General features: G+C 44.5%; 1 protein-coding gene across 6 annotated transcripts in view; it reads left to right on the forward strand.

The window, feature by feature from the left end:
* The window catches only part of OSBPL5 (oxysterol binding protein like 5), a 230,029-nt gene that overhangs the window by 211,551 nt on the left and 9,118 nt on the right, over window positions 1–9,360 (forward strand). For all 6 annotated transcript variants that reach the window (XM_006022021.3, XM_006022026.3, XM_006022025.2 and 3 more), the window contains 4 exons: window positions 3,128–3,217; window positions 6,344–6,480; window positions 7,717–7,902; window positions 8,696–8,834. In XM_006022021.3, coding sequence (XP_006022083.1) covers window positions 3,128–3,217; window positions 6,344–6,480; window positions 7,717–7,902; window positions 8,696–8,834 — 552 coding nt within the window. The remainder of the gene's footprint in view (window positions 1–3,127; window positions 3,218–6,343; window positions 6,481–7,716; window positions 7,903–8,695; window positions 8,835–9,360) is intronic.

A 9,360-nucleotide genomic window follows, 5' to 3' on the forward strand; every position in this document is an offset into this window, starting at 1 on the left:
GGAAAACATGATATTTTATTTCCTTTGCTTGTAATTTTTAAAGTTAAATGTTTCATCTGTTTCCTTGTATATGTAACCCTTCTGCTGGGCACTGGGCACCAGCAACAAGGGCCAGTTCAATTTTGGGGCCTAAATATATTTTACCTTGGCTCAACCCCCTACCCAGACCACATGGGAAACACTAAATAGCTTACTAGAGTGTCCTGCATTAACAAAACTCCTTTCTTGCAAGGAGTGTAAACACAGAGGATAAATTTATTACAGAAAGCTAAGACAAAGGAAAGAAAAACACTAAATACCATTTAAAACACTACCAAGGCATAGTTCATAGATTGCACCCTCTTGAGGAGGCTTCACCCATGCCCAGGCAGTCTGGGACTTAAGGCTCACACAAAAGCAGTTTCAGGGGCTTGCACCCTTTTATCTGCCCTTCAGCAATGGGCTAGAGAGGGGGGCTTCACTGGAGAGTCCCTTGAGCTGCTCCTTGAGTTTGCTGGGCTGCAGGAAGCTGCTAGAGGGTGCGAGTCCTTCTGTGTTGCAAAGGGAGCCTTGTTGCTCCCTGCAATGCTTTAGGTTGATCCCAACTTCCACATGGTGGCATGGAGGAGTTAACTGTGGCCCCAGACAGCATGCTGCACTCCTAGTCTCAATCCCAGCTCTGCTGGGCAGAAACTGCAAAAAAAAAAAAAAATCTTTGAAGGAGAGGGCAGGCCTACCTCACTGGGCCTGAACTGGGCAGCAAAAGCTGGCCAGGCCTATATTGCACTGAGGCCTGAACATATAGCTGGGGTTCAGCCATACAGCTAGGCTGAAACACCATAGCTGTAGTAGAAACAGCGGATAAAAAAGGCCTGGGTTTATGACTGCAGCCTGGATATCGTCTCGCCTATACCCCATGCTGAGATGATATAATTTCAAAACAGAGGGGGCCAGGCCAGGCCCCTGTAGCCAGCAACTGCCAGGACCTATTCCTGGGCAGCTTGCTCAGGGGTTAATACCTCCATGGCATTAACCCACTTAAGGAAAAAAGAAAAGAGAGAGGAAATAGGAGTCTCAAACTACAAGACAGACTTTGTCTCCCTGTACTGGAGACTTCCTTTCGAATAGTGTTTGCTTGCCTCTCCACGAACAAGGGGTGAGACCCCTCCACCCCCCGTGGGGACCAGGTTTTCTGGTCCCAATGTAGCCGTGCACCTCTCAGCAGCCCCAGGAGAAAGAGGGAGAACCTTAGAGAGCAGTTCTTATATACCTGGTGTGACATCACCGAAGCCTCATCCAACCAGGGAGGGGGCCACGTTTTAGTCTTTCTCCCCACCAGTCTGCCTGAAGAATCCCATGTTCCCTCTGCCCAATGAGGACAGAGGGTTTAACGTATTTTGGCCAGATTCAGGCCCCAGGTTGCCATGTGCTGAGCACATGGCCAGAACAACAGGGGTCATCTTGCCCATATCAAAACACACACAAAAAACACCACAATATACAACCTAGTGTGTGTGAGGGTGTTGCATGCATATACTTTTCCAGCTCTGGTACAACAGCTGTTGTACCCATTGAGTACGTCCCCATGTGCAGAAGCATGTGTTTGCTATCAGGGGCACAAAAAGCAGTGGCACATATTTCTGCTGCTGCTTTGGGCCCCGGGGCACGTCCCTGCATGTGTGCTCCAATGTGAACCAGATTGTCCTGGGTGGGGTACAGGAAGCTGGGCCCAGTACCTGTGCTGGCCCCAGCAGCCTTACCTGGGGTCTTCCCAGGGCAGCAGCAGTGCCGATCTGGCCTCATGGAGCCTGGCTGGCAGCCAGAGCATGGTTTTGGACAGCCAGGCTCCGTTTCTGGCAGTGCATGCTGCTGCCACATGCTGCACTGCTTTTTGCAACTTCTTTTTTATACAGGGACATCCTGGTGTCAAATTTTGGCACTGCATGACGCACAGTTGTACATTCACAGTGCACAGTTTGTGGTGCCACAAACAGGTTTGAGATGCTGCAAACCTCATGTGCATGCTCATCTGGACATGTGCATTGTGTCCATGGGCCTGATAAAGTAAGGGGGAGTTTTTCCACTGATTTCAGTTTGTTTTGATTCTGGCCCTATATGAATAAGTGCCTAACTGTGAATCATAATGCTTTTTAAGAACTTGGAATAATTTAAGGGGAGAAATGCTGCCTTTTGTGGCTTAAACAGTTTGTCATGGCCCAAATCTGGTTCAGGGAGGTTCCTACAGTTTGGTTGTCAGATTTGTGCATAGTGTACCGTAACGGTTTCATATTCTCTTTAGCCACATTTTCAGCAGTCTTGTAAGCAACCTTGTTAAGTGATTCATGGCTTTGTTATTGATCTGGGTATGTGCCAATTCTCTGGTGGATGATATGCATTCATTCATCCCTGCCATACTAGTCATAGACAAAGCCTTTTTCAAAGCATATTGCTGTAATAAAAATGTTTATGGTGAAAGTAAACTTGTGTGGGTCTAACTGCGGAACCACTTTGAAAAGCAACAATCAAAACTGATGACGAAATATGGTTCCATGGAAGAGATGGTTACAGCTGCCTCCACTTCCTGTTAGCCAGGCAAGCAGCCAAAGGAATTTTGCGTTGTTCCAAGAATTTGCTGGAGCCTGGAAATACCCTTTTCATAGCCAGTGGAGGCTTCCAAAGCGTTGGGTTTGCTTTAATTACTTCCATCAGTGGTCAGACTCGGGTTCAGAAACCTACCATAAACACACACAATACCATTTGCTTGGGGCTATTTTACCTCTATATGCAAATGGTTTACTTTGGCTACAGTCAGGTTTTGCACAGGTGTGGTAATACCGGTGTTTAGCCAATGTAATTGGGGAAAATTCCCAGAAAAGACACGGTCTTACATTTAACGTCCAGTAATGCACCTGAAAGCTTACTCCACTTTTCTCAGAGATCACTGCAATAGACACAGTGTCAGAAATAGGAAGGATAGAAGTGTGATGAGATACGGTAATGCAAGAATTCTTTCTCTCTTCCCCCCTCCCCAGCCTCTTAATGCTGGAAATGAAGCAGGTTGTAGCTTCAGTCTCAAGCACTGCTTCTCTGACCCTCTTCCAGATGCATCCAGACTGATCATTATTTTGTACTTTTTTTCCCCCAACAGCCCTTTTTTGGTGGCAGCACAAGCATTAATCAAATCTCTGGGAAGATTAAATATGGAGAAGAAGTGTTAGCAAGCCTCGATGGACACTGGGTAACTAATGATGGTCCAAGTTGCTGACAAGTTTAAAATATATCTGTGCATGGCAACAGGGGTGAGGGGAAGGACTTCAGCCTGAAAACTGAAACCATTGGTCACTTTCTCACTGTGCCAAGTGCAACTTCCTTCAGAATTTACCTCTTTGCCTTACCAAGCCATATCATTTACCAGCCAACACAGAGCATGGTGTGGAATGATTCATAAGACCTCTTAACCTGGTCCAGCTTAGATAACGGGAGCTTCAGTGTGCCTGCCTTTGTAGGACCTGAGACGAAGTCCATTGGAATCTGCATGGAGTCAATTTTCCTTGACTTCCATGGCCTTCAAATAGACCCTAGCGTATAGTTGATAGGTCGCTGGAGGTTAGTGGCTCTTGACACTTGCCACAGACCCTTGGCTGGGATGGTTTAGTGAGGGATTATTCTGCCTTCAGCAGTGGGCTGGACAGGATGACTTTATGACATCCCTTCCAGCCCTACTTATCTATGATCCTATGAACTTTTATTTATTTGTAAATAACTGTCTGATCCCAGTTATGTTAGTATTACAGCATCTCATGGTCTTTATCATGCTATTGTCCCAACACTTCTGTAAGACTAGGGTAAGCGTTGACAGCTTCCATGTGTGCCTGGCAGGAGAAACAACTGATGATTTTAATGGGCTTATATAGTATGTTCCAACTTTAACGTCACTTAACATTTCTCAGATTTAGCATGGTCTAACACTAATGTGTAGCTTCCTCCTTTACTCGGCAATGCTGATGTTAAAGTTATTCTGAAAGGGTTCTTTTAAACTTTTAGGGCATCTTTAAATGTGCTCTGTGGTGTGGGGGGTGCTTTCATTAAAGCAGCTCTCAGGAGCTCCTCTAATTAAAGCACCCATGGTATCATGTGTATTCAGCGTCCATGTTTAAAAATGGCAGTGGGAGTGCTTGTTCAACAAGCTTTAGTTAAAGCACCCCCACTGCCATTTTGAAGTGCAGGGACACTGAATATATGTTACTAACAGAGTCTGCTCCAACTTGGTCTAATTAGAAGGTTTCAGAGCTGGCATCAGGAACATGTATAGGTGCCCTTTGTGCTATGTTAGAATTTCTATGTGGTAGTTGTAAAATGAGAAAATAATTGTAATATTCATAAAAGTAATATATCACCTGAAGGCATAGTGCATCATGTGGTTAGGGCGGAGAAAACAGTGGATTCTGTCAGGGTGCAAGATAGACTTTGTATCAGAGAACCTCAATGCCACCACCAGCCCCCCTCATCCCCTTTTATTTACTGGTTTGTTCTTGTTGCTTAGGCTACTTGGCCTGTCCTATTAAGCCTGCTAATATAAGATATCACCTTACAAACAAATTGCATTAATTTTTAAAGCCCCACCCCCTGTTTCATGTTGGTTCAATTGGCAATTACACCTTTAACTAAAATGGACCATGTTCAAGGCTTCACCCATGCATTGCTTGCATCTCAAGGACTCTCTGTATCAGTACTGTATTCTGTTTCTTGGAACTCTTGCTTTGTGTGTGTGTTTTGTTTCACAGCACTACTTTAATTAACACCACACCTACCTTTACCCCAAATTTACAGTATCAGAACTAGCCTGGCCCTTATTTAACTAAAATCCTTAGTTTTGCTAAAATCTACATTACATAAGCATCCATTTCCTTTTCATGCCTTCTTGGCCACACTTGGAAGTTCAGTCTCCTGTTGGATAAGAAAAATCTAGCTCTGGGTGAGGAAGCACATGCCAAAGCTTCCCTAGCTCTGGGCTTTGATGGAGCAGCAGGTGATGACAGCTTTCACATGTACCTGACGGAGGACAAGCAAACAATGTCTTTTAATGGGTTTATACATACTGATCACGAAGTGTAATATTCTACCCATCAGCGCCTCTTCAAATCCAGAGCTCAAACATATCTCAGGGGGCCTCATTTCCTGACCTAGACCCAGTTCCTCTGTACTGAGGGGCTGGGTGTCCACACAAGGTACTCTTTTCACCTGTGTGGGCTTGTGGTGGGGAGGGGCAGCATGTGTTATATAGGGGCTGGAAAAAATCTGCAGGTGAAGATGTGGTTGAGGAAACTGTGTGGAGTAAATGAAACTGTAATTCAGCAATAGAAGTAGGCTGAGGTAGGAACAAATCTGAATCTGAGGTAGGTGAGACATTCTTCAACAGCCATTTCAGGGAAGAAATAGAGCAGCAGGAGATATGAAATGGAGCAGCAGGAGTCTAAAGCAAGTATGCATGATCTAAATATGATCTAAATAACATTCACAGTACGTTCAGAGGGCAGAATAGCACCAATGTACACATTGAGCAAACATAAGGTATGGTTCACTCTCCCTTTAGTGGATGTCATGCTGTTCACCATAACCTCTGTAAACTATCTAGCTTAGTTTCTTTTTGCTTGAGGCATTGCTGTGCCCATAGGCAGGCCTACAAAGTCACTTTATTAGGTGGGGACACTAAGACATTGCCAGTTGGCCTCTGAGCAGTGAAGTGCTCTTTGTAGCTAGTTGCCAAATAAATTGACAGAGAACACAGATGAAAGTCTAGTGGTATTTGAAGCACTAATTAATTGAAAGAACACAAAAATGCTGAGCAGGTGAATTGGTATAAAATTGATCTGCTTCCTCTGCTATTTATTTGGCCATCTCTATTTTGTGGTTTTGTAATCTCTTCTGTGCAGCTCTGCTAGGGTTTCTGCTGTAGTGAGGGCTCAAGGGAAGGGGACACAAAAGAGTTGACAGGGAGTTCCAGGGTGGTGAATTTCTAGCTCCTGTCTATGAGACTGGCCCCACTCCTTAAAGGTGGGGGGGAAGGGTGGCATAAATGTTAGCACCTATATAAATCCTTGTGAAAAGGTGAACTCTTGACCACCAGTTGGTGAATGTAATTCCTTTTCCCTCTGAATTTGGCCAGCATCTCGAAGTCAGGAAACTCCTGGATACTTTTGGGTAACTCCTAAAACATTCTGTGAGGCTTATTGGAAATTGGTAGGAAAAGGACCTTTTAGCTAACATTCTCCCCTCCTTTCAAGCTTCTGCTGAGGGTCCTCAGGATTATTTGCTCCTTTTGTTCTTACTGTCACTAACCCATGCAATTAATTTCTCCTTTCAGGATGGGGAAGTACATATAAATGACCTGAAAAATGGAAACACAGAAATATTTTGGAATCCAACCAGTGAGGTGCGGAGGCAGAGGCTGAAACGTCACATTGTACTATTTGAAGAACAAACTGAGTTTGAATCAGAGAGGTAAGCAGACAAATAGAAACCTCTTCCCACTGGTGGCTCTTCAGTTGGAATTTCAATAGAAGCAGGAGTGAAGGCCCTAAGTCTGCAGTGGGATATTGGATATATTATGGCCTGTGTGATATTTACAGGTGACCTTCATGGTTAATAGACGAGGAATAAAAGAAGCAATTTCCAAGGAGTGTTAATAATGGGTTAACAGGGTCCTAGCTCTCATAAATGGCTGAATCCACTGTTTTATAAAGTAAAATAAGATCTAAGACTCCCAGAGAATAAAGGAAAAATCTGTTTATTGACAACAGGAAATGATTATCAAAGGATGTGATCTATTTTCCATTCCATGGAGGGAGATAATGGTCAGATATTGCAGGGGGAGAGAGAGAGTCTTTTTTCTATAGGCCACAAAGAATGTTTTTATAGGCCAAAGTAGAGTGCCTTCATAAACTTGTGTCTGTGCATGCCAGGAGCAGGACCGTGCCAGCCTAACCCTGCTCCTGGCTCTGTCTTCAGAATGGGAAGGGGGGAAAGGGGCAGAGGGAGCTCATTCTAGGGGTTCCTTCCCCCTCCCATTCTGAAGATAGCTCTGGGGCTGAGAGAAGACAGGGGTAGAGCCAGGGGAGAGTGGCTGCAGACTCACAGCTGCTGTAAACTGCAGCTTGATCCCCCACCCCCTAGGACCCAACAGCAAATGTCTATTGGGTCCGGGGAAATGTAGAACTCATGGCATTTCCTGCAAAGCACCATGAATTCCAGCAGGGAGCTGCACTTCTGTCTGCACCTTGACTTCTACCCAGGAGGTGCTAAAATTTGTAGATTGCTTCACTCTTGTGTGCAAAGTAGAGAATTTTCTCACGTGGCTTAAAACTGAGTGTCTGCCTACCTGAATTATACATGCAAATATACGCCATTTTAATTCATTGCTAAAGGGAAATAATAGTTTAGGTCACATATGCCATTCTAGGAGCATGCAGATATAAGTTGCATTGAAATAGCTGACACTCCCAAGTGACAACTCCTGTCCTTTTAAAGCTGTTGAAGTTGTCTCTCCATAGCCATTAATATGCTGTGTTTGTGTTCGCTGTCCTGATAATACTTCCTCAGTGTTTAATGTCTGGCTGGTCCTGTCAGAATTCTTGTAGTTTATCTCAGCGGAGACTTGCTAAGGTTCCATCCAGCTGAATACATTGCTGGTTGAGAGGCAGTTATTGGATTTCCTGTGGGGGACGGGTTTCCTTCTAGGCTTTGGCAGCACGTAACAAGTGCGATAAACAAGGGAGATCAGAACAAGGCAACTGAGGAGAAATTTGTACTGGAAGAGGAGCAAAGGAAAGCAGCCCAGGAGCGGAAGGAGACTTGCAGTGAGTGGAAGCCGCTGCTTTTCCAGCATGATGCTGCTACCAATGAATGGCACTACAAATATGAGGAGTGAGTAACCCAAAGCATGCGTCACTCATGTATTCATAAAGAGTTAGGAGCAGACCTCCTTGTTTGGGTTCCAGTACAGAAATACAAGGGCTATAGATGTACAGCATGCACTGGCCAGCTGTTTCTGTTCGACCGCCGGCAATGTTCCTCTTGCCCTCAAACATGCTGGGCCTTCCCTACATCCCATGACTAAAATATCATTCCCTTCTCCTGTATTCTTCCTCCTATTTTTTTGGATAGGTGTTTCTCTATAAGAAAGGAGGAATAGCTAGAAATAGGGAGCTGGCTTTGGGATGTCTACTGCCTCTCTGGTACAAATTTGGGTTGAAGCTGTAGCTGTCAGAAGATGTTTCCATCTGGCTGGAGGTTTGGTGGATTGTGTGAATTGGGTCAATCTCTCAAGTTTTTGATGAGCATTTCCATGTTGTACAACTAGTGCTGCAACTGGTGCTTATAGGCACTCTTGTTAGCAGCCTTAACCCAGAGACCAAGGTTTTTAAAGTTTAATGACTGAATTACTATCAGACTGAAACACCATCTTGCTCTAAATTTGATACTTGTGGTTTGAGATACTTTGAGGCCATGGTGGAAACAGTCTGTCTGTATAAGACTTCCCTTCCACTCCCCCAACCCACAGTGCCACAGCGGCTCTACAGATTTCTCCCATTACCTCTGGAGGTTGAATATTTGCCTCTACATGCTTGGAGTTCATGCACTGCTTTTAACAAATGTGGTGAAGGTATGTGCGAGGGTGATTTTGTTTTTGTTTTTTAATCTGTTTTTGTTTCCAAAGTTTAAGGCCCTGGGACCCTCTAAATGACATTGCCCAGTTTGAGAAGGATGGGTTACTTCAAACCATGGAGAGGCACTTGCCCACAAGGATGTCATCCCACAAAACCACAGGCATAAACAACCAAATTGCACGACACAAGGTAACTGATGCTCTGGCCAAAAGCCTGTCTCTCAGAAATGTTTCTCTTTGCAGATGAAGAAAAGCTCATTTCTTTTTTCAGCATCTTTTTCTTAGAGGCATCCTTGGACTTTCATGTTTATTTTGATAACTGTACTGAAGCTAGTGGTGCTAATCTGCTAGTAGCTTTTGAAGGCATCTGCCTTGCCAAACTCCAGTTTGAATGATCAAGTTTAATTCTGCTGAGATGTGTTGTATTAATAATTGAGTGACTGCCAAGAACATTGTATGGATGTTTATCACTTACATCTATTAAGAGTTCTGATTTTTATTTTGATGAGGTTCTTTTTCCACCCTGTCTTGGACGGCCACAGCCGACTCGAGTTACGTTAGAAATTGGTCGTACGTTAGGGCGGGCTGGTGAATGGAGAGGCAGACACAACTTATTGGTTGTAAAAACTTTACTCACGCCGCTTGCAATCACGACGCAGGTGGTCCGGTCGTTGGAACAACCACACGAGTTGTTCCAGCTGGCGGGGCCCAAGCCA

Source organism: Alligator sinensis, unplaced genomic scaffold, assembly GCF_000455745.1.
Source record: "Alligator sinensis unplaced genomic scaffold, ASM45574v1 scaffold983_1, whole genome shotgun sequence".
NCBI classification, from domain to species: domain Eukaryota; kingdom Metazoa; phylum Chordata; order Crocodylia; family Alligatoridae; genus Alligator; species Alligator sinensis.